Raw genomic sequence first — 27,598 nt, forward strand, 5'->3', positions numbered from 1 at the left:
GATGGCACAGAGGCCTTGGAGCATCTCCAGGAGCAGGGCTGATGCGTGACTGCTTTCTCTGCACCCCCTATTGTCACAATTAATTTCTGTTACAAGTGAACAATATGAAATGCATACATTATTTCATCGGACAATTTGGGCATTTAAATATCCCTTAGCTTTTATCTGATACATATCAGAATTTACAAAGCAATCGTCGTAGTCTCTTACCTTGGACTTTCTTGAAAACTCTGGAATTCATAAACTTTAAAAACCTATCTGCATAAAAACTTGGCCTATGGACAGACACCGTGTCCTAGAAAAAAAAAACAAGGAGCCTTCATGTTATAAAACAGTAAATCCTGCTAATGCAAATTCCTCTGATAAGCCCATGGGAACAGTTTCCCCCAATGAAATTCTTCTGAGAGCAAATCCTGTTATACAAGATTTTCACTCAACTCCCTGAAGGATTTTTATAAAGTAAATCCAGTGTACTGATTTAACAGGGGGAATAAAGCCCATCCGCCTGGCAAGATGTAGAACGTGTTACCGTATATTGGCTTACACAAATGTGCCCTCTTTTGACCCATGAAGAAACATTTCAATTATTATTATTATTATTATTATTTAAATATGTCTTAATGTTAAGTGTGTTCCATAGAGTAGTGTGTAGAATTTTCAAAGCTTAATGGAAACTACGTTGTGAGCTTTCTATTGAGATGGAAACCCTTCCATGAAGAACCTCTCCTGGCAACTCAAGGGAATGTTGTCATACAAGGTGTGCATGGAGGACAAATGTTTGTCCATGTCACCCATATAACTGAATGTTCAAGGCTATTTATGCCCTCAAGTGTCAACATTTCAATACTTAGTGCTTGGGTCTAAACCTCCAAGCCTACAGATAGAAGAAGGCCCCTGTGCAAAAACAGTTTATGGGCTCTTCGCAAAGCAATAGCTCATCATAATGTACAATTCCACCTTCTTTAGAAGTGGAAATGGGCTCCCTTATCTCCCGGGCCCAGGTTGCACCAAAGATTTGTCCGACCCTGTCCAAGGCTATAATAAAAGTTTCTCTCTTTGTACACATGCAATATAACTGATGATAGAAAGCACTACAATTCCAATGCACCGGCTGCTAAGGTGGAAATATAATAACACCTGCAAGCCATATATCATTGTACATGAAAGGGATGGGTTCCCCAGTGCAGTGGCCTTTCTTACAGTGGCAGAGGTATCCATGTCTATGACGTCCATATGTGGTGAGAATGCATGTGGACAGGGGTTTTCTAAAAAATACCCCTTTAATAAAGTATATTCAAATCCAATTCTGATAAGTGCGTCACAGAAACTAAATGAAAGATTAACTGTCATTTTAATTTCTATTTCATAAATCAATAGTACACTTGGAAATAAGCAATTTTGTAATATATGTTATCAGAAAAACCTGCTTTTTTCTCCTCCTGGAGTGATCTTTCACTCTCAATCCATGGGTAAAATGTGTATTTGGTGAAGACTGATTTTCCCATTAATGAGGAGATGACAGCTAGTGTTTATAAAGTTCTATGGAGTGGGAGGAGACGCAGACATTCTGCTTAACGTTCTCTTAAAATGACAGTAACAGCTGTTCACAGAACTTTGAGAGCACCAAATGTCATCTCCTATCTCAGTAACAGGAAAGGATGTCACTATATACAGATTTGAACTATGAATTGAGAATTTTGAGAATGAAAGGAGGAGAAAAAAAAGCTGATTTCTGTGATAAGATCTATTGCAAAGTATCTTATTTTCATATTTATTATTGATACAGGAAATAAAAAAGTAATTCAACATTTTCTCTTTTGTCAATCAACAATCTACAGCTTAGGTAAATGGTTTTTTTGTTTAACTTTGTGATGACTCACCCCATCGTAAACTAATGCTTTCCATGAATGTTCCAATTTCTTTATTAACCTAAAGAAAAAACAGTAAATGATTCAGTATGACTAAATATTGCAGACCCCGCACACAGCGACTGTATAAACACTAAGTTTTAATGAGATATTTGACAGGTAAGTGCATGATTTACCTGTAGGACTGGAGGATATCGATAATACCCGTAAAAAGCAGCATTCTCTCTCCCTTATGGTTCTTTGCAGGAATACCGCCCATCCTATTTAAGAAATGAGAACATTAGGCTCCTGTACGGTCATAATAGAATTACAGCCTTAAAGGGGTGATTCAAGTGGTACAAAAACTGTGCATGATTGTGCCATAAAATAGTTGGGTGCTCATAGTTTAAAGGGGTTGACTACTTTTTCTCTTTTTCTTTAGTTTATCAAATGTAATGTAGATATGATTCTATAGCACTTATTAATATATAAGGGTTACAGGTTCTCCTCCTTCCTCCTTCCTCACAGACTATGTCTACTGATGGAGGAGCATGTGATCAGACCTGTCTGTCAACCTCCTTCAAATGATAACCATCTTTCCCATGTGAAGTGTTTTCAATTAGAGGGAGCTGATGGACAGGTCTGGTCACATGCTCCTCCATCAGAAGTATGAGCAGTTAGCGATGAGGTCTGCACTAACAAATACAGGAGGAGAACCACAAAATCATGTCCCCGGCACAATTGTTCAAATAATGACAGTGGCCAAACCCTTGAAGTCACTGCTGTTTCCAGACCGACAATGCAGTCCTCCCTTACAGGGACTTGTTGGACTAGGCGGCTAATCTGCGGTCACAGCAGTGACATCAGTGTAGAACGAGACATCACCGATTAGGCCAATGTCAGTGACAGAGGGGATATTTTTTATGTGTTCATCGTACACCAAATCCTACGAAACCCTAAAGGCAAGAACGTTAATGCAATTGCGATTTAGGATTTAAATTAAATTGTCGTTGTGCTTTTGTCATCTAGCTAATAACTAGGACATTGTAAAAAACGAGAAAAATGAAAGTACTTGTGACTGTCATACATCCAAACAAACAAAAGCTTATAAAGAGTTAATTGGAAGCACACAACAAGGAAGGGTACACTTTAAAAGTGCACATGAACCTATCATTGTCATGCTGTTTATGCGTGCTACAGTTCTATATGGGTCCGGGTCCTGGGAAACCCACTATGTGCATATCCAGCAGGTGGGCTTAGCTCCTGCATTACTGAGACACCAGATTGGTGTATGGGTCTATCTATACCGCTCTGTGCACATCCTAATGTAGAAACTGACACCTTATAGCACATTGATGGGGTATCACATATAAAGAAAAACATTGTAAATCATAAGTACACTTGTAGTTAAGTTTAAGACATGTTCTTATGGTATGGTGGGAAATATTCCATCATTAACTCTATAAGCAGATATAAACTTGGCCGCTAGATACCCATACCAAAACAGATACCAGCAGATCTTCTGTATAGTCAAACTGAAATGGGATCCCATTTCTAGGAATAGCCATGTGGCGGTAGTTTTATATATACGTGTTGTGACAGAGTGATAGAGGGGAGATACGTGTCACTGCGCATGATGGCGTCAGTGATGAAAAACCACAGTAGTTTCCTCCAGCACACTACATGTTGAGAGGATGAAATGAGAGTTATGTTATGGGCTGGCTTTTGTGGACCTCCATAGAGCGGGTGGGAGGGGGTCCACAGTATCTCCACATGCAGAGTCCTGAAAAGACCTGTGTGATATCAACATCATGTGATCAGTCACATGATGGAGGAGTCAGAAGGCCTGGCCTTAAATGGTTGACGGCCAGAGCTTTCAGTGTTCAGTGTGTGCCTGGATAGGGAGCACTCCAGGAAAGTGTGTGCTAATCCTAAACAGTGTGTGGTCTGCCAGCTGTTAGCGGGAGGAACCCCACTCACAGAAAGACTGTGTTGATTCTGCCACCATTTTGTTTTGTTTTCCTGTTTTGCCCAGAGGGCTGTATTTTCTTTACTGCACCTTTGTTTATGCTGCCTGCAATAAACCAAAGGAAGATTTTAAAGTCGCAGTGTACCCATGCCTACCTCTGTCTGCAGCCGAGTGAGACGCTCTACCACAGTGTATTTGATGTCTTTGGCTCCACCACTAATACTTTTTATTACCGTAAGGCTCAACTGTCAATCATCAGTAAATTCATATAGCTAAAACTAGGGGACATGTGAATAGTTCTCAATAGTCCAAAAGGGGAGGTTCTCCAGCACCAAAGGAAAGTAATTAAAACTTAACCTTTAATCATATAGGATAAAAAATTAGGAGAATTTGCAAATATTGAAAAAGAAAATCTATAATGCTTACTCGTTTCGGGTAGAAAAATTTGTAATCATAGCTATGAAGTTTCCTGGCATACTTATTTCTAACACATAAGTGATGTGTTGACAAAAATTGACACTTTTTCTATTTTTTGACATTTCAATGGTTTCTATGATAAAATAAAGTAGAAGAAATGTTTATTTTTATTTATATATTTATTACCACAGGAAGAGCATGTGCCAGTTAATGTTATTGTAAATCTTAGGTCATAGTGAATGTTGTTAATGTGCCCATATTTATGTCTAAAATATAGACATTTATTACTTTGTTTCATCATTATTCATTTTTGGGTTTACAATTTATCCCTAATTTTGACTGCCCATCAGTGTCAGCTATTGAGTCCTATTTTCCTCCTTCTTATAAGTTTATTTGTGGTTTCCTCAAAACATAGCCTGGATTAATCTTGTCCTTTACTGTATATCTGCTCATATAAAGTGCTGACTACAGAAAGATTGCGAAAAGTAAAAAAGCCTTACGTGTTCTCCCTTGTGATAGCATCAACGGCTTTCCCAGGGCCCTGTATAGACTCCAAGGCAGTGGAGTAGAGAACTTTCTGTACAGAAGGACGTTTATTGTCTATTGAGTATTGAGACGTTTCTCCTTCTTTTTCTTTGGATGGACGGTCAAGTACATGAACTCCAAGCAGCAGGCTGTAATCCATAATCTTAAAGCTTTCTAACACCTGTTGAAATAGACATTATTTTCATGAATGGGTGCAAACTGCAAGTAAATGGCTCAGGAATCTGTTAAAGGGCCACTGTCACCCCCCTCCAGCCGCTCCTCTGCCGTCACTCAACTCTTCCTGCGCTTTATGCATAATGCATAACACAGTGCGGGGCGGGGATTCCAAAGGTGGCTGGCCGCAATGCCCGCGCAGGCGCAGTCTGCAAGCCTGGCTAGGACGTCAGACGGCCAGAGCTTACTGCGTCTGCGCAGCACAGCAGTACACTGCGCAGGCGCCGGTTTTGAAACGTACACAGTGCTGAGGGGGCAGCGCCAAAAGCGCAGGAAGAGTTGAGTGACGGAAGAGGAGCGGTTAGAGCTGGGGAGTGAGGACCCGCCTCCCTGGCTAGAGACAGGAATTGTGGCTAAGTATAAAAACGCTTTATTTGGGGTATGCTTGAACCTAAAACTAAAAGAGCCACCTTGTTAGAATGCAGCATTACTGCTGCACAAGGTGGCTCTATTAGTTTATAACGGCTGGAGGGGGGTGACAGTGGCCCTTTAAAGGAGTTGTCGGACAACCCCTTCTCAATCTCATGTTTCCCCCTTGTAAAATAATAAAACCTATATTCACTTCCGGTGTCGGTGCTGTTCCATTAACATTATTATGTCACGCGATCCCGACGGCCAGTCTTCACTCTCCCTGTCTTTGGACATATTACATACATCTGGAGGGAATGAGTTAGCAGCAGCTCTTACTTCCTTTTCTCTGGATGTATGTGATTTGTCTGAGGGAAGGGACAGTGAAGCCAGCGCTGACTGGTCACAGGGATTGCGTGACATAAAAATGACACTCAACCAGTGGGAGAGCCAATGAAAACACTGATGGAATGGTGCCAGCATCGGAGGTGAAGATTTATTGCTTTCTTAAAGGGAGAAACATGAGGATTGAGAATGGGTTTTATGAGTAGTGGACAACCCCTTTAATGTTCAATTTACAGAAGATTATTTCACATTTGTTTTATGGCAAAAAAACATGTAAAGAAATGGAGATCTGTCCGATCTGGGCCAGTAGACTGGATCATTAAAAATGACCTTCAATATTTTATTCTCTTTGACATTCCGTAAGTCTAAGTCGAAAAAAAGGGCATACAAAAACAAAGTAAAAGCACTGCAGAAATATGCCAGACAGTTCATGATAATTTACTAACTAAGGAAAATGTTATCAGGAGTGGTGAGAAAAGGAGGGGTAGAAGGCATCACAAAAGAAAATTCAATATTGCACACATCTTAAGGGGAGTCTGTCAGCACAAAATGACTGTTCAAACCAAGCACAGGTGCTCAGTACGCTGTAGCACTGCTGCCTGCTATTTCACTGAGCTACTACTCCATTTAAGGAACCAGCACCTAAAATAATACAAGGATTCTTATGAAGGCACTGACAGTCTCATATTGGTACAAGGTAACCCACCCTATACCCAAGTATCTTTGTAGCTTGGCTTGCAGCACTATTGCCAATCCTGCCTCAACTTTGTGTTGGAATATGGGATATCGATTCTTCCTCCTCCATCCTGCTTTTTCAATCCACCATCTTTTGCATATTGAATTATAATATGATGATTGCAATATATTGAGAGAATATAAATGTTGATAAGAGCGCTTCTTTAAGGTTGAAGGTAGAAATAAGTCCATCAACTTCATCCTATAGCCTAATATGTTGATCTATTCTAGAGGATGGCAAAGACCCCAACAGACTGAACATATTAGGGGAAAAATGTCTTCCTTCTTTAAGATAGAAATGGGCGGAGAGGTTCCTAGCAATTGAAAAAAGATTAACGGTCTCAGTCAAATATTAAGGTTAGGAATTCGTGGCTTAGCCATTGGGCCTAGCAGGGTGGGTTAGGTAGCAGGCTCAATGTGACTGTCACTCAAAGGATGCAGACAGACAGAAGTATAAATCATGTATAATTCGTGAGATGATGGCATTGTACTGCACGGTCTGGCCCGACACCTCTACTGACCCGAGAATGACAGCGTGATGGATTTCTATGCAGCCGTCAAGCTCAGGTCAGGAGAGCCGACAGCCAGTACGAGGATTGCGATATGATCCTGCCACGAGTTATATGGCCGTCTGTGTGCGCCCAAACTCACACACCACCCCCAAGGGTAAAACAACACAGTAGTAACCAAGTAATCACAGTGACAGTTACAGGTGACGTCTGTAGTTGTGCGATATAATGGGTGTGCACGTCTTTATTCTAGGAACGCTTATGTCTTATCATACACCAGACGAACACACATGACAGGGTTTTCCTGTTATCATTTCTTTCAAGGAAAAGGACTACATGGAACACAGATAAACCGAGCAATTAAGTGGTTAAATAAAAGCATGCCAGTCTGTAACGCTCTCATTTCTACTTTACAATTTATACCACTCAAACTTTGTATTTGTTCCAGTTACTTAAGCTGGTTACATACTGGCGGTGCTTTCCAATATCATGATAGCAAATATTGGGGTGGTGACCGCATATAACATCCTTCTGCTTGTATGTACGGCTCCATTTTGGAAAGAACTGATAACATGGTCTTGCATATAACCTATTATGGCATGTTTATGGGGTAAAGAACCTGCTAAAGCCATACTGTATAACACTGTCCCAACAATCAACCTAGGCATAAAATACCTTTAAAGGTAATCTGTCACTAGGTTGATGTTGCCCTATATCAGTGTTCCCCAAGTTCGGTCCTCAAGAGCCACCAACAGGTCGTGTTTTCAGGATTTCCTTAGTATGGCCCAGGTGATGGAATTATTGCCTGTCTAGATGATGGAATTCTCACCAGGGCCATACTAATGAAATCCTGAAAACATGACCTGTTGGTGGCTCTTGAGGACCGAACTTGGGGAGCACTGCCCTATACAGTATAAGGGCAGCATAAAGTAGTGACAGAGATTCCGATTCCACATCTGGATCACTTACATTTTTTTCTAGCAGTACTTTTTATACAAATTACTGTTTATTAGCTGCAGTACTGGAGCCCCATTACTGTTGATTAGTGATGAGCGCAAGTGCTTGCCCGCATGTTTCGTGGCTCCATGAAGTCGTGTATGTCAGGCAATCCCAGCATGTTTGTGGCTGTCTATCAGCTCTATGAAGTGTGGATACCGGCTGTGCTATACAGCCGGCATCCAAGCCAAACTGCTGTGATTAAAGCTATCTCCAATCGCAGAAGTTTAATTTTCTATATGCCACTGTTAATCACAACAGCTGCTTTTAAAAGATTGGAAATCAGGGAATTTTTCCTTTCTGACCTCCATCACTCACCATGAAAATATGATAATGATGGGGTCAATAACATTTCCATGGGTGCTGGGGGTCCCACCAAAGTTGTCAATAATGTTTGTCATGGTTGTATACAGTGAAGCCCAGTATTTGAGCATGCGTAACTGACCAGACTAATAAAATATCATAATATTTATGCCACGTAGTGAATATTGAAATGAAAAAAAAAAGTGAAATGTCAGGAATCACTGTTTTTTGGTCACTTTGGCTCCCCAAAAAATGAAATAAAAAGAGACGGTGATGATTAAAACTAAAGTTCATAGTGCAAAAACAAGCCCTCATAAACTCTGTTGAAAAAAAAAGTTATAGCTCTTGGAAGGGAGGAAAAATCAAAGGCGACTCTGTTACCTAATGGCCAGCAGAAGCCTGGAGCGGGCACTGCCTGCATATATTGGGCTGTTCTGTGCAGTGCACATGTAACCAGAGTGCCGTCTGTAGAAGAGTATGTGTAATACAGTCCTGTGCTAAATGTTTGTTATTCAAATTAGCAACCATTCAAATATAGACAGACCGCATTTGCATGACATTTTCATAAAGCAACATGGGACACGTCTTTACATCATAACAGGCTGATCAGTATGAGTGAGTCATAATAACTGCATTATTATGTTGATCAGAAAATGGAAAAACCGAGAAAAATAATGTTTTCCTCCGAGATGCACAAGCCGATTATGTACAGAATGGGAAGGGCACAAGACAATTTCTCGTTAGTTTATTCTATACTGCTTAAACCCATGGTTACACTTAATATTTGTAGTTTGTCTTTTCTGCCTACAATGTATGTGAAAAGTGTATTGACATCAAAGAGAATATAATATTAGCAAAATAAGTAATTGAAATAAGAACCATAAGGGCTCAAGACCACTGACAAAGAGCCTGCTTGGCAGTGCACAGAGCAATACTTCACGGAAAACTACCTCCGTGCCAAGCAGAGGACTTCACAAGGAAATGTCACACCAGTCCTACTCTTAATTATGGCTAGGGATGGCATATTGTGTGGGGTTGCAAATATTCCTCAATGTTTGGTATGCCAGGTTGTCTTTCCTGCAGACAGACAAACGCTGTGATCATGGTCCAGGAGGACCGAACATTGGTGGTGTATTCAAATATTCTGTCAATATTCATCTATAGTGATAAATTGGATTGAAGTTAAGACAAGTTTTTGCCGGATTAATTAAGGATCTACTAATAATGAAATTAGATGTGGTTTAATATTGAAGGACAAGAGATAAACATGACACCATGTGACGAGGCTTCCTTACAAGCATCTTCTTGATCATGTCTGACTTTGGTTGACTTTGAACTAAAAAGGTTTGCGTACATCAGATGAAGATGAAAGTATTATTTCTATGCTTGGCTCATGTTAACAGCCAAGATCTCATACACATACATACAAAAATTCATTATAAACTCTCACTCTATGCAATTACTATAGAAGATTACACTATTACAACTCAATATTACAAGTCTTCTAGCTATAAACAATACAAGAAACTATGGTACATAGACTTCTCAGACAGATGGAACATAGGATGCAGCAGGACACAGGTGAATATTGGCTGAGGGAATAAGAACAATCAGATCTGGGAATGAAATGTCTCCTTGTGAGGAGAAGATCTATCTCTACTCCCTGTCCAAACTGATCTATTTAGATACAATACAATCAGCTATGTCTTCATTGATTCACTTTACTGTACAGAGTCAATAGTTACCAATCATTGCAGATTAAGGGCTCTGAAGAACAAGCATCGCTTCTACGTTATAGGCAATGTTTCTAGCTAAAATGAAGACCAGTCTAGCAGAACAAGCTCCCGACTGCTGATATTTGTTTCCAAACAGTTAGGTTTGCTGATAAATCAATAATACACATGCACTAATGCCATACTACTGCCAAGGAACAGAAGCACCTAATTTATAATCTATTTTGATCTGTCTGAGCAGATTATCTACCACATATGACCCAGTATGTATAGCACACATATTCTGTCAAAATGTCATAGCCCCCAAATTAGGCTTCTGTAGCATAAACATACCCTATATATATTTTTTTAAACTGCTGTTGTATTTTATTTTTATTTATTTTTGTCATCATCCATTTGAAAATAAACCCTGCTATATGTAGCTCTATTATCAGCTTTGCTGTGCAGACTGGGGCAGAATGAGCATGAGCATAAGATTATTTGAGAGCAGAGGATTTAAAAGAAATGTGTCATTAGAAGCCAACCTCGTGTTGAAATCAGGTTTTTATGGTAAATGTATTTTTACACAATTTTGATGTTTTGTTTATTTCATACTTTTATATCATTGTGTATATATAAAATCAGAAATCTGCCCACTAAGCTTAATATTAGACTCATACTTTGACTATCATGTTTTATGAATGACACGTCCGAAAAAAACACTTCTAAATTACACAGAGTTCCCTTTTCTAGAAAATACTCCTATAGAATGAGTCAGAGCCAGTCTATTGGTGATTACATCCATGTAGCTGCTTAAAAGAACAGGGGGTATGAGTCTTATATTAAGCCTAGCAGTCAGTGGGAAAATTGCAAGACTTTTTTTTTCATATAGATGGTATGAAAAATAATAAATGCAAAATGAACATTCTTCTTAAATACATTTAGCATGAAAGCCTTATATAAACAATAGGACATTTTCTGATCGCACTTATTTTATTATTCTGACAGCGATCTTAAAAAAGCAGGGTCTCAATACTGTATACAAGGATATGGCTCAGTATGCCCCTCTTGAACATACACATTGCTAATCTTCTAAACAAAAAAGCTTAAAAAAAATATATAAGCCATTGGCTTTATAGACTATGTCTGCCTTTGAAATATATTGTACAGCAAAGTACAAAAAAATAAGATACTGTAAAAATTAAATATCTCCCAGTCACAGACTAAGGAGAAAACTTTCATAGTCTGATCCTGAAGGTTTCTTTTTGAAATCAATACCTTTAATCCATATTTTATGAAATAGCAGGTAGAATATACAAGAAAGTGGGAGCTGGGTGCACAGCACAATGCTTCACATTGTCATTCTGTAAGAACAGGATACCTGGTCAGCAGTCTGTGTTTCTTAAGTCCGACACCACTGCAATATTTGCTCTTCTACAGAATACTTAATGTTTGACTATATTCTACACAAATTCAACTATAAACATTTTTTTTTTCATGTATGCACATTTAATATATTATTTCCTGTTCAGAATATCCTGGATATCATGCATACAATAATTCCCGATGTCTGCAGTTCAATTTATGATTTTGATTTAAACTCTATAGATGTCCCGGGGGAAGTAATGGGAAGTGGCTTTATTTGTATATTAGCAGATTAATGACAGAGGGTCTAGATGTTATCACCATGGTGTACGCAGCAGGACATGACATCACTGCTAGCACATATTCACATGAGACGCATCAGATACCCGCTCTCTGCCAAGGGCGACTTCTCAAACAATGGGAAGCATTTTTATTGATGGACAATAAAGCTCTGCACACAAGTAAATTGCCTCAATGACCTATTATGCTTTTAATGTATGTATCTGTCGCTCTGGTCACATAGTAACACGGTTATGATCGGCTGTGTTATTTTCTGTATGTTAAACTACAGTAAACTACAACACAGTGAACTAAATCATATGTGTGATGGGAAGGTGTGCAACTATTATCCGCTTTATAACAGCTACAGTATTTGTAGGAAAGGGTTGTCTCGGGATAGACATTGGTGGCATATAGCCCCAATATCTGATTGTACACCTCCACACTGGAAGGCTAGGTCATGATATGAACCAAGGTGTATAAAAAGTACAGGGAAATCTGTTGTGAATTCTGTGGCTGAATTCACTCCTGTGGTCACAAGTGGTACTGCAGCTTCTGAGCTTCCTCCCTCAGGTGTTCTGGTGAGCTCGTTAATTGCTTCATTACTTAACTCCGCCTGATGCTGCTATCCTTGCTCCTTGTCAATGTTTCAGTGTTGGATCTGAGCTTCTCCTGATCGTTCCTGTGACCTGCTGCTCTGTATAGCTAAGTGCTTTTTGCTTTTTTGTTGCTTTTTTTCTGTCCAGCTTGTGTTTTGTTTTGCTGGAAGCTCTGAGACGCAAAGGGTGTACCGCCGTGCCGTTAGTTCGGCACGGTGGGTTTTTTTGCCCCCTTTGCGTGGTTTTGCTTTAGGGTTTTTTGTAGACTGCAAAGTTCGCTTTACTGTCCTCGCTCTGTCCTAGAATATCGGGCCCCACTTTGCTGAATCTATTTCATCCCTACGTTTTGTCTTTTCATCTTACTCACAGTCATTATATGTGGGGGGCTGCCTTTTCCTTTGGGGAATTTCTCTGGGGCAAGTCAGGCCTATTTTTCTATCTTCAGGCTAGCTAGTTTCTTAGGCTGTGCCGAGTTGCCTAGGTAGTTGTTAGGCGCAATCCACAGCCGCTTTTAGTTGTGTTTAGGATAGGATCAGGTGTGCAGTCTACAGAGTTTCCACGTCTCAGAGCTCGTTCTTGTATTTTTGGGTATTTGTCAGATCACTGTGTGCGCTCTGATCGCTAAGCACACTGTGTTTCTGGATTGCCTTCATAACACCTGTCATTAGCAAACATAACAGTACAAGGAGCCCAACTAATGATTCTCAATAGAGGGAAAGAAAAAGTTCTGACATCATTTTTTTTTTTTTTTTCTGCTCTGTGTTCACTTTTTTTTTTTCCCCTAGACATTTGGGTGATTCTGGACACAGGTGTGGACATGGATATTCAGGGTCTGTGCTCTTCAATGGATAATCTCGTTATAAATGTACAAAAGATTCAAGATACTATTGATCAGAAATCTATGTTAGAACCAAGAATTCCTGATTTGTTTTTTGGAGATAGAACTAAGTTTCTAAGTTTCAAAAATAATTGTAAGCTATTTCTGGCCTTGAAACCTCGTTCTTCTGGTAATCCTGTTCAACAGGTTTTGATTATTATTTCTTTTTTGCGCGGCGACCCTCAAGACTGGGCATTTTCTCTTGCGCCAGGAGACCCTGCATTGAGTAGTGTCGATGCGTTTTTCCTGGCGCTCGGATTGCTGTACGATGAGCCTAATTCAGTGGATCAGGCTGAGAAAAATTTGCTGGCTTTGTGCCAGGGTCAGGATGATATAGAAGTATATTGTCAGAAATTTAGGAAATGGTCAGTACTCACTCAGTGGAATGAATCTGCGCTGGCAGCTTTGTTCAGAAAGGGTCTCTCTGAGGCTCTTAAGGATGTCATGGTGGGATTTCCTATGCCTGCTGGTTTGAATGAGTCTTTGTCTTTGGCCATTCAGATCGGTCGACGCTTGCGCGAGCGTAAATCTGTGCACCATTTGGCGGTACTGCCTGAGGTTAAACCTGAGCCTATGCAGTGCGATAGGACTATGACTAGAGTTGAACGGCAGGAATACAGACGTCTGAATGGTCTGTGTTTCTACTGTGGTGATTCCACTCATGCTATTTCTGATTGTCCTAAGCGCACTAAGCGGTCCGCTAGGTCTGCCGTCATTGGTACTGTACAGTCCAAATTCCTTCTGTCCATTACCTTGATATGCTCTTTGTCGTCGTTTTCTGTCATGGCGTTTGTGGATTCGGGCGCTGCCCTGAATCTGATGGATTTGGATTATGCTAAACGTTGTGGGTTTTTCTTGGAGCCTTTGCGGTGTCCTATTCCATTGAGAGGAATTGATGCTACACCTTTGGCCAAGAATAAACCTCAATACTGGGCCCAGCTGACCATGTGCATGGCTCCTGCACATCAGGAAGTTATTCGCTTTCTGGTGTTGCATAATCTGCATGATGTGGTCGTGTTGGGGTTGCCATGGCTACAAACCCATAATCCAGTATTGGATTGGAATTCCATGTCGGTATCCAGCTGGGGTTGTCAGGGGGTACATGGTGATGTTCCATTTTTGTCGATTTCGTCATCCACCCCTTCTGAGGTCCCAGAGTTCTTGTCTGATTATCAGGATGTATTTGAAGAGCCCAAGTCCGATGCTCTACCTCCGCATAGGGATTGTGATTGTGCTATCAATTTGATTCCTGGTAGTAAATTCCCTAAAGGTCGATTTTTTAATTTATCCGTGCCCGAACACGCCGCTATGCGCAGTTATGTGAAGGAATCCCTGGAGAAGGGACATATTCGCCCATCGTCATCACCACTGGGAGCAGGGTTCTTCTTTGTAGCCAAGAAGGATGGTTCGCTGAGACCGTGTATTGATTACCGCCTTCTTAATAAGATCACTGTTAAATTTCAGTATCCCTTGCCATTGTTATCTGACTTGTTTGCTCGGATTAAGGGGGCTAGTTGGTTCACTAAGATAGATCTTCGTGGTGCGTATAATCTGGTGAGAATCAGGCAAGGAGATGAATGGAAAACTGCATTCAATACGCCCGAGGGTCATTTTGAGTATCTAGTGATGCCGTTCGGACTTGCCAATGCTCCATCTGTGTTTCAGTCTTTTATGCATGACATCTTCCGAGAGTACCTGGATAAATTCCTGATTGTTTACTTGGATGACATTTTGATCTTCTCAGATGATTGGGAGTCTCATGTGAAGCAGGTCAGAATGGTTTTTCAGGTCCTGCGTGCTAACTCTTTGTTTGTGAAGGGATCAAAGTGTCTCTTCGGTGTGCAGAAAGTTTCATTTTTGGGGTTCATCTTTACCCCTTCTACTATCGAGATGGATCCAGTTAAGGTCCAAGCCATCCAGGATTGGATTCAGCCGACATCTCTGAAAAGTCTGCAAAAGTTCCTGGGCTTTGCTAATTTTTATCGTCGCTTCATCTGTAATTTTTCTAGCATTGCCAAACCATTGACCGATTTGACCAAGAAGGGTGCTGATTTGGTTAATTGGTCTTCTGCTGCTGTGGAAGCTTTTCAGGAGTTGAAGCGTCGTTTTTGTTCTGCCCCTGTGTTGTGTCAGCCAGATGTTTCTCTTCCGTTCCAGGTCGAGGTTGATGCTTCTGAGATTGGAGCAGGGGCGGTTTTGTCACAGAGAGGTTCTGATTGCTCAGTGATGAAACCATGTGCTTTCTTTTCCAGGAAGTTTTCGCCCGCTGAGCGTAATTATGATGTGGGCAATCGAGAGTTGCTGGCCATGAAGTGGGCATTCGAGGAGTGGCGTCATTGGCTTGAAGGAGCTAAGCATCGCGTGGTGGTATTGACTGATCATAAGAACTTGACTTATCTCGAGTCTGCCAAGCGCTTGAATCCTAGACAGGCCCGTTGGTCGTTATTTTTTGCCCGCTTCGACTTTGTGATTTCGTACCTTCCGGGCTCTAAAAATGTGAAGGCGGATGCTCTGTCTAGGAGTTTTGTGCCCGACTCTCCGGGTTTATCTGAGCCAGCGGGTATCCTCAAGGAAGGAGTCATTGTGTCTGCCATCTCCCCTGATTTGCGGCGGGTGCTGCAAAAATTTCAGGCGAATAAACCTGATCGTTGTCCAGCAGAGAAACTGTTCGTCCCTGATAGGTGGACTAATAAACTTATCTCTGAACTTCATTGTTCGGTGTTGGCTGGTCATCCTGGAATCTTTGGTACCAGAGAGTTAGTGGCTAGATCCTTCTGGTGGCCATCTCTGTCACGGGATGTACGTACTTTTGTGCGGTCCTGTGGGATTTGTGCTAGGGCTAAGCCCTGCTGTTCTCGTGCCAGTGGGTTGCTTTTGCCCTTGCCGGTCCCAAAGAGGCCTTGGACACATATTTCGATGGATTTCATTTCTGACCTTCCCGTTTCTCAAAAGATGTCAGTCATTTGGGTGGTCTGTGATCGCTTTTCTAAAATGGTCCATCTGGTGCCCTTGGCTAAATTGCCTTCCTCCTCTGATTTGGTACCTTTGTTCTTTCAGCATGTGGTTCGGTTGCATGGCATTCCTGAGAATATTGTTTCTGACAGAGGTTCCCAGTTTGTTTCAAGGTTTTGGCGAGCCTTTTGTGGTAGGATGGGCATTGACCTATCATTTTCCTCGGCTTTCCATCCTCAGACTAATGGCCAGACCGAACGAACCAATCAGACCTTGGAAACATATCTGAGATGTTTTGTTTCTGCAGACCAGGATGATTGGGTGTCCTTTTTGCCGTTGGCTGAGTTCGCCCTTAATAATCGGGCCAGCTCGGCTACCTTGGTTTCTCCATTTTTTTGCAATTCTGGGTTCCATCCTCGTTTCTCTTCAGGACAGGTTGAGTCTTCGGACTGTCCTGGTGTGGATTCTGTGGTGGATAGGTTGCAGCAGATCTGGACTCAGGTAGTGGACAATTTGATCTTGTCCCAGGAGAAAGCTCAACTTTTCGCTAATCGCAGACGCCGTGTGGGTCCCCGACTTCGTGTTGGGGATCTGGTTTGGTTATCTTCTCGTCATATTCCTATGAAGGTTTCCTCTCCTAAATTTAAACCTCGTTTTATTGGTCCGTATAGGATTTCTGAGGTTCTCAATCCTGTGTCTTTTCGTTTGACCCTCCCAGACTCCTTTTCCATACATAATGTATTCCATAGGTCGTTGTTGCGGAGATACGTGGCACCTATGGTTCCATCTGTTGAGCCTCCTGCCCCGGTTTTGGTGGAGGGGGAATTGGAGTATATTGTGGAGAAGATTTTGGATTCTCGTGTTTCTAGACGGAAACTCCAGTATCTGGTTAAATGGAAGGGTTATGCTCAGGAAGATAATTCCTGGGTTTTTGCCTCTGATGTTCATGCTTCCGATCTTGTTCGTGCCTTTCATGCGGCTCATCCTGGTCGGCCTGGGGGCTCTGGTGAGGGTTCGGTGACCCCTCCTCAAGGAGGGGGTACTGTTGTGAATTCTGTGGCTGAATTCACTCCTGTGGTCACAAGTGGTACTGCAGCTTCTGAGCTTCCTCCCTCAGGTGTTCTGGTGAGCTCGTTAACTGCTTCATTACTTAACTCCGCCTGATGCTGCTATCCTTGCTCCTTGTCAATGTTTCAGTGTTGGATCTGAGCTTCTCCTGATCGTTCCTGTGACCTGCTGCTCTGTATAGCTAAGTGCTTTTTGCTTTTTTGTTGCTTTTTTTCTGTCCAGCTTGTGTTTTGTTTTGCTGGAAGCTCTGAGACGCAAAGGGTGTACCGCCGTGCCGTTAGTTCGGCACGGTGGTTTTTTTTGCCCCCTTTGCGTGGTTTTGCTTTAGGGTTTTTTGTAGACTGCAAAGTTCGCTTTACTGTCCTCGCTCTGTCCTAGAATATCGGGCCCCACTTTGCTGAATCTATTTCATCCCTACGTTTTGTCTTTTCATCTTACTCACAGTCATTATATGTGGGGGGCTGCCTTTTCCTTTGGGGAATTTCTCTGGGGCAAGTCAGGCCTATTTTTCTATCTTCAGGCTAGCTAGTTTCTTAGGCTGTGCCGAGTTGCCTAGGTAGTTGTTAGGCGCAATCCACAGCCGCTTTTAGTTGTGTTTAGGATAGGATCAGGTGTGCAGTCTACAGAGTTTCCACGTCTCAGAGCTCGTTCTTGTATTTTTGGGTATTTGTCAGATCACTGTGTGCGCTCTGATCGCTAAGCACACTGTGTTTCTGGATTGCCTTCATAACACCTGTCATTAGCAAACATAACAGAAATCAGTGTAAAAAGCCAGCTATGGACACCTTTGACATGGAAATATGGAAATCAGAATTAGTTTAATCTATCATCTTCATTCATTCATTTTCAGCCTGATCCAAGTTTCAGAATTCTCTATTGTGGAAGTGTGCCCCTACCTGTAATACATGCTGGATGTGGGACCTATGCGTGTCCAGGGTGCTGCTGTCTTCAGGTGCTATCATGTATCTGTAAGGAGATAGACCAGACCTCAGGTACCTGCATGCTGCGTCCAGAACTAGAAAGGCTGCATCCTCTGGGGGGACAGCATTGAGATGGCGGACCTTCCCATGCAACCTGAGGGAAGCCTGAGTGGGAGAGACCTTCCTGCAGACCCGGAGAGGCGGGCAGCAGCGAGGCTATAAAAAGGAAAAGCGCGCGAAGGACGTGAGTCTGGCGCCGGCAGAGAGGAGTGTGGGGAGCAGAGCAGAGGGCAGGGTGCAGAGCAGCACGCAGAGCAGTGAGCAGCATGCTCTGCTTCCCCCATCCGAGGGTACCGGTGTGGCGACGGGCCATATAGAAGGAGCCCCTATCGCATGCAGAGCACAGTCATACAGAGCAGAGCAGAACCGTGCAGAACCGAGCCATATACACACAGCCGAGCCACGCAGACCAAGCGAAGATGAGCCAACTGTGCAGCAGCCAGGAGACACGTCGGGCTTAGATAGTACCGTGGCCCGTAACCTTGTAGGCATCTACAGTATATGGACTAGGGGCAGTGGAGGGTTCTGGAGACTGACCACTGTCACCAGAAGACAGGGGTATTGTTGTCTGCTTGACCCCATTAATGAGGACACTGCGTCGGCCGTTGCCGGCACCATTGAGTTCGCAGCAAGAGCTGCAGTATGGACTTCCTATTTGAACCATTGTATTGTACTGTTCCTTTAACACTGTTTAACTTTTTACCTCCCTACGTGGAGTATATCCCCTGTAAATAAACCTGTTAACCCTTGCTCTGCCTCCCGTCCGTCACTGCATCCCGCGTTCCTGCTTGATATCTTACATATCATCACAGCTCCAGAATTACACTTCCATATCCATGTGGCCAATTCATAAAACAGTTTTCAACAGAATTCTGGCATAAAACTGTGTAATGTCACAACATTTTTCACAACTTTTGGCATTTTTATGTTAGTTCTTGCCAGCTACATCAACTTTTTGAAAAGTGGACAGAGATTTGCCAGGCGGACGGATGGCCAAGCAGGGCACACAAAGTCATCCTAATTTACACCATAAAAGTGACATAAATTACTACAGTTATTAAATTTCTTGCAGTGGCGCATGACAGCAGGAAGATACACCAAATTCTGCCCCTTGTTCATCAAAACTGGTGTGTAAAATGACAGTCTTAATAAGTCAGGGCCCAAGTACTTTCCTCCTTGTTGATAAGCTGTTTACTCTGCTATACGTAAAACATTACTGTTAGCTCTCATTACGGCAAATCTCTGTACAATGTCTCCAGCCTCCATTCTGCTATCTCAAACATTGAGAGAAGGGAAAGGGAACAGAGCAGTCAGGAGCAGGCGCTCTTAAGGATTTATATCTTTTTTTGTAGATCACTGAGCTACATGAAGGACTACTCTGCAAACACATATTTAGATAGTGGCTTAACTTTGCATACAGAAATAAATTAAAAATTTTAAAAAATCAGTGCGAAGGTATGCATTATTTCTCAATTGAGATATTCCCAGACATTTTCCCCATTTAATCCCTGTTATGATTTTTGAGTCAGTATTTACATAGCTATAAGAAGGTACAGTGACTATATCGCTCAATGGGGATTTTGTTAATGTTAAACATTCCCTTCTGGAGAACATCCTACTTCAATCTATAACATATCTAAAACACATACTGTATGTTACACCTTTCCCCATATGTGCGTGTCAAGAAGACTTTGTCTTTACAGTTACTATTTACACTGTGGGGATATTTAGTCCGGTATTTGCAGACAGATTAATTTACTTAACTACTTGCATTTACTCACTTGACTTCTGTATGGACAAACGCTAAGAGTAGCTTCTTAGTCTATGCCATTCTCCTGTACAAATATAATCATGAAAAGCTACTAACCTAAAAGTTAATAGCAACCAACTATTCTAGGCAACAAGATAAGCAATTATTTCAGTAAGGGACAGAAGTAAAAACATTGCTGTCCTTGGAGCACAAGGTTTCTGTAACTTTGAAAAATAGTCTGGGAAAAATAACCTTGGATATGTTATTCGAAAAAAAAAAGTCTGATTATTTTGAGTGGGTGGCATAGATCGTAAATTAGTGCGATTCCTAATTGTTTTATGTTATACTGGGATCTCTTATACTGCTGTGTATTTAATATGTAGATATATATATATTTTCTTGAATGATTAAAGGTGATGCCCAGCATACAATTTATTTGAAGACAGAAAATAATTTAAAATATTAAAATAAACAAAGAAAGCCTCAACTATTTAACCTTTCCCAATATTAAGGCCGTCATACACATTAGATAGCTGTTGACCAAATGAGCAATCAGCTAACAGCTACTATACCTCTCACAACTCCCCCATATACAGGAATGCTTGTCTTGGCTAAATGTCCATGCATTCTCTTTGAGAGAACCCACTGTCTGATTCATCTGGCAGTAACTTATCTCTTAGCTGAGCCAAAGGATCGCTTGTTGAAATTGAAATGGACAGAGCCTTCTCTCTCATATCATCTCTTGGTGGAAAGTCGGGAGGTCTACATACACATTAGATGGTTCTCTACTCCTGCCGAAATTGTTTGGATGGCCTTTATCTAATGTGTACACCTTTAGACTGGCTCACTAGAACAGAGTCTTTCTCTCCCCTAAAAAGGTCATGACACTCTGGTCTTCCCTTGTAACTACTAAGCTCTCGGCTTTCCATAAACCCTCAGCTTTTCATATGCATTTGCTCATCAATTTCTAGGTTTGTAATTTTTTGAGAAACCTGCGCATAATATAACGTATTTGTATATATCAAGTGATGGATATTTTATTCAGATACTTAAAGACAGCTACAAACTGTTACATGGAAAAAATGGCAGTGCAAGCCAGTGGTAATTAAGAGTGAAGGTTCTAATTGTCTACCATGCTGAGGGACCACTTTGTTAAAGGGAACCTGTCACCTAGGAAAATTTGCATGTAAATAGCGTTTCAATGGTATCCAGCCATCTTACTGAAAGTGTGGCTACCTGGAGAAAATGAACTTATCTCCAGACATGGGAAAGTGGATGGAGCGGCTACAGTCACCGCTCACAGCATTGCTCTCCATACTGTGAGTGGCAGCTATAAGAACTTCCTTGCACTTTGAATGGAACATCTCTCTGCACAAATGTGCTGCAAAGCCAGCTGTCAATCACAGTGTCGGGGCGTGCTTATAGCCTCACCGTATAGAGAGCAGTGACTGTAGCCATTCCATTCACGTCCCCATCACTGAAAGTCAATGGCTCCTGGGAGGAAATAAATACATTAATTTTCTCCCTGTCATGGCTTATTCAGTAAAATGGCTAAGCAACATTGGAATGCTATTTACCCACAGATTCACCCAATATTCCGAGATAAATAGTGTTTTCCAAGGTGACATGTCTGTACTGGCACATTCGTGGTATTCTCAGCCCACCAACTTTATTGATACAACTAATCGTCAAGACTGAACGTTTGAATGCAAATATCTTTCTGTATTTTACTTACACGACAATCCCTCTGTAGTGTTTTCATTAAAGCACTGTAGGTGTCAGGATCAAAATACAATCCTTCATGCATATCTTGCAAGAAATCCAGATCTTTATATGTGGGACTGGATTTTTCCCTCTCTTTTCGAGATGCTCTCCGTTTATATGTTGATCCTTTGAGATCATACTTGAAATGCATCCTCAGCGAACGTGGCAAGACATTGTTCATGACCACAAGTCGAATGTTTATACCTCCAGACTGAAGACAATAAAGTCCATAAAACTTGGGCAGTAGTGTCCGGGGATTCTGATTCAAATTCTACATATAAAAAAAGTCATATTAATGTAAATGGTGGCAATGATGAAGAACAACAGATACAACATCACTGTAGAAAAGATGATGTATGTCAAGTAATGCAAGAGTAATGAGTAAAGAGTAATGAAAGAGCTTAATCTCTAAAATGTGTTGTTTCTAAAGAGCATAAAGACTTTAGCAATGGCATCTTTGATTATACAAACTGATACTGACTGCACATACAAATATGAGCTATCAAGTTTGTACTAAGTTGGTCTACGCATCCATAACCCAACTACAAATAAACGTTCTATAAAATCCCTAGTACACAATGGGTTCTATCCTTTTTGCTACTGGGTGGCCAGAACCTGTGCAGGACTCCCCTTTTGATTGCTACTAAGTAAAGGGCCGGAAATAGTCAGAAGCGTCCTAGTAGTTGCCTGGAGGAGAAAACTAACACCATCATTTCTGTCTTGAGGGTCAAAACCCAATAACATAATAGGGGACTCATTGTGATCTTTGCTTTGGGGCACTGGATATAGTACAGCTGTTCTCTTGTCACATCGTAGATCAGGAGTTAGTAATCAATTGCTACCTTTGTAACTGCATATGTATCTAATGTCACTAGCTATAAAGAAGCATTTCCATATCACTTGGTGCATCAGTGGCTTCATTACTTCACCGAAGTGCTGACATATGGTATACGATTCAAATGCATCTCCTCATTGGGGCAATAAAAGAAGCACTGCATTAGCCAGGGATTTTAGGATTTTTTTTTAGAGGTAGCTATACATGCATAGTCACCCCTCCATAGAAATGATTGATTGGTCCTTTTATTTCTAGTACCAAAAAGAGAAGTATAGCTGAGCAACTGTACAGAGAATCTGATACACGACATATTAATGGGACATTCTACTAACGGATTATAATCTCTTCTTACTCACCATATAATAGCCGGGAAGTAGCTTTTGAAGAAACTCCGCTTCTTTGTGCTGAACTGTTTTGATGATAAATTCATCGTCACTGGTTACAAAGAAGATGGAGCCACTTGCACCAGGATTAGACAATTCTATCAAAGGTTCACCGCAAAGTGAGTACTAAACCAAAAGGAGACCATATATTCATTAGTTTGGATAGCCAGTGGATACTCAATAAGGTATTTTTGGATTTCCATCTTTAATCACATATCAATAATAATCATTGACTTATTAACTAACCTAACACAGACCATTGAGGTCTTGGCAGGACCCACCATTTGCTCTGCTTGCTAATTAGTTATTGTACACATTTTAGCCATGTCATACATGCATAAAGTGTTTTGGATAGATTGTATTTATTGATATCAATCATTCCACAGATATGGCTAGCTTAGAATTCTAAAATGAATATTTGCCTGGTAAGACAGTGCTGGCAAGAAATATCACATGCCTTTTTATAACGTCATCTTTTTAATGAGATCAACACCTTATTGGTATAATTTGTCTCAAACTTTAAGTATGAAAAGTGTTTCCAGGTCAAGGTTATGGAACTCACTCACATATGAGATATTGCTATTAATGAACTGTATAAACATGGCAATTAACTCATAAGCGATCCCAATTAGAATGCAAGCAGCAATATTCTTATGTGTATATAAAACTAATTAGATCATTGTGTGAAAAAATTACTCTAATCAATGGCTACAAAAATAACAATTATAATAAGATGACAGGTTCATCAAATGCTTAATTAGCTCTTAACCTATTTTTGTTAAACTACCAGGCCTGGCAAAGTCCATCATGTTGCTAACCGAGAAAATTTTTTAAATTCTATAGCTTCAATTTTACAATATAAAATATAAATGTATTGTTAATTATAAATAAAATTATTATCACTATATTTTCAAACTTCACTAAAGTTGATGCGACATTTAGAGTCACAGATAATGAGCATGTAATACGTCCGTGTTTCCTAAAATAAGTTATTTGACTATCTATGTAAACATATCCTAGCCACAGACTGACATCTCCTGTTCTCTACAGCTCAAATTTTAAGCTCAATTAAGTTTGGATGACTTTTTAATAGATGACATAGAGGGAGGAAATGAGAGGACAGTTTGAATTTAAATGACCATTTCTTTTGTTCTCCCTTGAGGTAAGCCACTTCCACCAATGTCTGTCCTCAACCTTCCATGGAAGAGAGGTGTTTGATGCCCAACCTTTAACCAGAGGTGTCTACCTTCAACTTTCCATAGCCAGAGAAATGCTTACTCCCCAACTTATAACCAGAGGTGTCTGCCGTCACCTTCCTATAAATAAAGAGGTGCTTGATCCTCAACTTTTAACACGAGCTGTCTGCCTTCACCTTTCCATAGCCAGAGAGGTGCTTAATCCAAACTTTCAACTAGAGGTGTCTGCCTTCATCTTCCTATAGCTAGAGAGGTGATTGATCCCCAACTTTTAACCAGAGGCTTCTGCTTTCACCTTCCATCAGCAAGAGAGTTGTTTGATCCCCCACTGTAAATCAGACATTTCTGTTAGCAGTTTCTTCTCCCTATTGAAACTACATATATGATCATTTATTTGTATGGTATGGAAAAGATACTTGTTTGCATCATTGCTCCAAGTCAATAGGCAATAATCAAACCTATAAATTCATTTTCTATTGGGGATTGAAAATAATAGATTTTGAATGGTTGAACAGCAAAGCAATACACATAGAAAAGAAATAACATAAAAAAATCCTCTCGTTATCTTTTGTTGTTTTTCAGTACTTTTAGGCTCTCGAATAACCATAGTATCACATATACTTGTATCCAGGCACAGACTGGCCCACAAGGTAACAGGGGAATCCCCCAGTGGGCCCCTGTGTACAGTAGATCTGCCCCCCAACCTCACCCCAAACCCAGTTTATTATTATATAGAGATAGGTAAATTTGTGAACAAAGGTAGTATAATATTTGCATGCAGGTGAAAAGTGGGCCCCCCAAAGTCAATGCTACTGGTGGGTCCTTGTCGCCCCATGGTTTGTATCTATGCCTATTGCAGGAGAAATATGCCCCAAAAGCTAAAATTTGTCTTCTGCTGGAGAGATGTTTTCCCATCCCTGTGTTCCTCCATCAGCTGCTCATTCTGATGTTTCCCCCAGGACTCCATTGTTGTAGGGCACAAGTGTCCAAATAGTAACTCTCCAGTTGTGCTGTAAAGCAACAACTACAAGGACTATAAGAGCTACAGCTTAAAGGCCACTGCTATAAGGCAGCATGACTTGCCATTAAATCACGAGTCATTATGATATTTTATACTAGTGCAAAAAATCAATGTAAAAAAGCTTGTATGTTGAGTAACATAGTAACATAGTAACATAGTTAGTAAGGCCGAAAAAAGACATTTGTCCATCCAGTTCAGCCTATATTCCATCATAATAAATACCCAGATCTACGTCCTTCTACAGAACCTAATAATTGTATGATACAATATTGTTCTGCTCCAGGAAGACATCCAGGCCTCTCTTGAACCCCTCGACTGAGTTCGCCATCACCACCTCCTCAGACAAGCAATTCCAGATTCTCACTGCCCTAACAGTAAAGAATCCTCTTCTATGTAGGTGGAAAAACCTTCTCTCCTCCAGACGCAAAGAATGCCCCCTTGTGCCCGTCACCTTCCTTGGTATAAACAGATCCTCAGCGAGATATTTGTATTGTCCCCTTATATACTTATACATGGTTATTAGATCGCCCCTCAGTCGTCTTTTTTCTAGACTAAATAATCCTAATTTCGCTAATCTATCTGGGTATTGTAGTTCTCCCATCCCCTTTATTAATTTTGTTGCCCTCCTTTGTACTCTCTCTAGTTCCATTATATCCTTCCTGAGCAGTAGGAGATAAAGTAGCATGTGAGGCAATTGATGGACAAATATCAAGACGTTAGGGTAGTTGTCCTGTACTATATGACATTTTAGGTTAATTTGTATTCTTTTGCCATATAGGAATATTTTTTGATTAGGGTATAGTATACACATTTATATAACAGGATTCAGATTAAGTAACCTTGTTTCACATATTAAGTACATAAGGTGCCATAATTTAACAAATTGAATCTAAAAATGAGAATATGTTGAATTCTTACCAAGTAATCATCTGGTTTGATGCCAAAAAGCTCTCGGAAGTAGCGGAAGGCTAGTGGAGCATAGGTCTTGAATCTGAAGTCTGGGAAATGATGCGCTGGGGTTAAGTTGCTCCCTTCACTAAGATGGGGAGATAAATATGAGTAATTTTAATAAACAGCTCTACATGACATAATGTATATGAAATTACATATCATTCATTTACATTTCAAAAGCATAAAATATATAGAAAATTTACAGGGGTACACATAGAGGCAAAGGGTGAAAATGGCACTGGATAACAATACCAGTTGTTAAAGTTGACACAAAAGCTGCAAAAGTTGCTGAATTTTTGCAAAATTTTTTCTACATTTCAAACTGATTAATGGACTAATTCTAACATAAACCGATGAATCGCACCTACTGTTTTTTAAGGGTTAGGGAAACAGTGATGATAATGTGTGCAAACTATAAAGCACTGCGGAATATGTTAGCGCTATATAAAACTTAAGATTGTTATTATAATTATTTGTTCACTTCTTTTCCCTATTTAGTTGTCTTTTAAGGGTCTTTAAGTAGGTCCTATTTAGTTCATTATTCTGAGTATTTTCATACCCTAATTTGTTCTTGTGATGATTTGGAATAGTTATTACCCTTTAAATACTGTATTTGGCAATGCAGGACAAACAGAAAATGTTAGAAAGTAGACTTGGCACAGGGCAGTCTGAATTTAGAATAGACAGACCATAGTTTGTCCATTCTAAATTCAGATTCATATGTTCTATAACACGTGGAATAAGATTGATTGTTGCTGCCTCTGTCATGGTCTATGCTAAAATGATGGAAATAAACGCCCGAGGTTTAATAGCATGTTCTGTTATTACTAATATTTATTTTTGTTATGTGAGTCACCTTGCGTCTGGCAAGCCTCATTACAATTTTCCATTTAACAGTATGTGGTACTAAAAGGTACATTTTGCCAGCATAACTGCTTCTTTGAACTATGTGTCAACAACACGTAGACAGTACAGAGATCGCTGTGACTTTTCCAATCAACCTGTCTGTCTATGGTCATTTGGTGTATAATCCTGGCCATAGGTGTCAATATCTAGCATAGAACATTGTAAAAACTATGAAACGTTACAGACAGCAATAAGAATAAGTTCCAGGCAGACAAGCTACAAAAAAGTTGCCTAAAGGTAGCTATATACACAACATAATAAAAAATATAAAAACTTCTGTTCCAATAACCTATCCATCTTTGGCAAAACAACAATAATTACCACCATTCCTAATTATTTCATTTAATTTTTTTTTTTAATTAAGCATGAAAAGCCCCTTTCCCCTGAGTTTTGACGAAAAAGTCCCACCATTTGTATAAAAAACTCATTTTCAGAACTAGTTATTTCCATGGTTACAGAGTACAAACATACTTTTAGCAGTCAGACCCTACCTGGAACTGACTACAAACAGCATAACCAGGGACAGAGCGGAAGGGATCACGCATGAATTTAAAATCAGAAAACACCAGATTGGATTGTCATTCACTAACACATACATACATTGTCAGGACTGTCACAGGCCACAAGCTCAAAAAAGGCTATCTTGGACAGATTTGGCACAAGCCACTACAATCTGGCAGATTACAGAGGCACACTGGCCTTCATCCTTTAACTCCTGTACAGGGATCTGGT

At 40.5% G+C, this 27,598-nt stretch overlaps 1 protein-coding gene across 2 annotated transcripts in view; it reads right to left on the minus strand.

Moving 5' to 3' along the window:
* PIP5K1B (phosphatidylinositol-4-phosphate 5-kinase type 1 beta) overlaps positions 1 to 27,598 on the minus strand; it is a 200,382-nt gene that overhangs the window by 50,222 nt on the left and 122,562 nt on the right. For both annotated transcript variants that reach the window (XM_069763733.1, XM_069763742.1), the window contains exons 5-11: positions 25,928 to 26,045; positions 22,766 to 22,918; positions 21,546 to 21,845; positions 4,734 to 4,939; positions 2,045 to 2,128; positions 1,881 to 1,929; positions 211 to 295 (exon numbers count right to left, since the gene is read on the minus strand). In XM_069763733.1, the coding sequence (XP_069619834.1) occupies positions 211 to 295; positions 1,881 to 1,929; positions 2,045 to 2,128; positions 4,734 to 4,939; positions 21,546 to 21,845; positions 22,766 to 22,918; positions 25,928 to 26,045 (995 nt within the window). The remainder of the gene's footprint in view (positions 1 to 210; positions 296 to 1,880; positions 1,930 to 2,044; positions 2,129 to 4,733; positions 4,940 to 21,545; positions 21,846 to 22,765; positions 22,919 to 25,927; positions 26,046 to 27,598) is intronic.

This window comes from Ranitomeya imitator, chromosome 1 (genome assembly GCF_032444005.1).
Source record: "Ranitomeya imitator isolate aRanImi1 chromosome 1, aRanImi1.pri, whole genome shotgun sequence".
Lineage (NCBI taxonomy): Eukaryota > Metazoa > Chordata > Amphibia > Anura > Dendrobatidae > Ranitomeya > Ranitomeya imitator.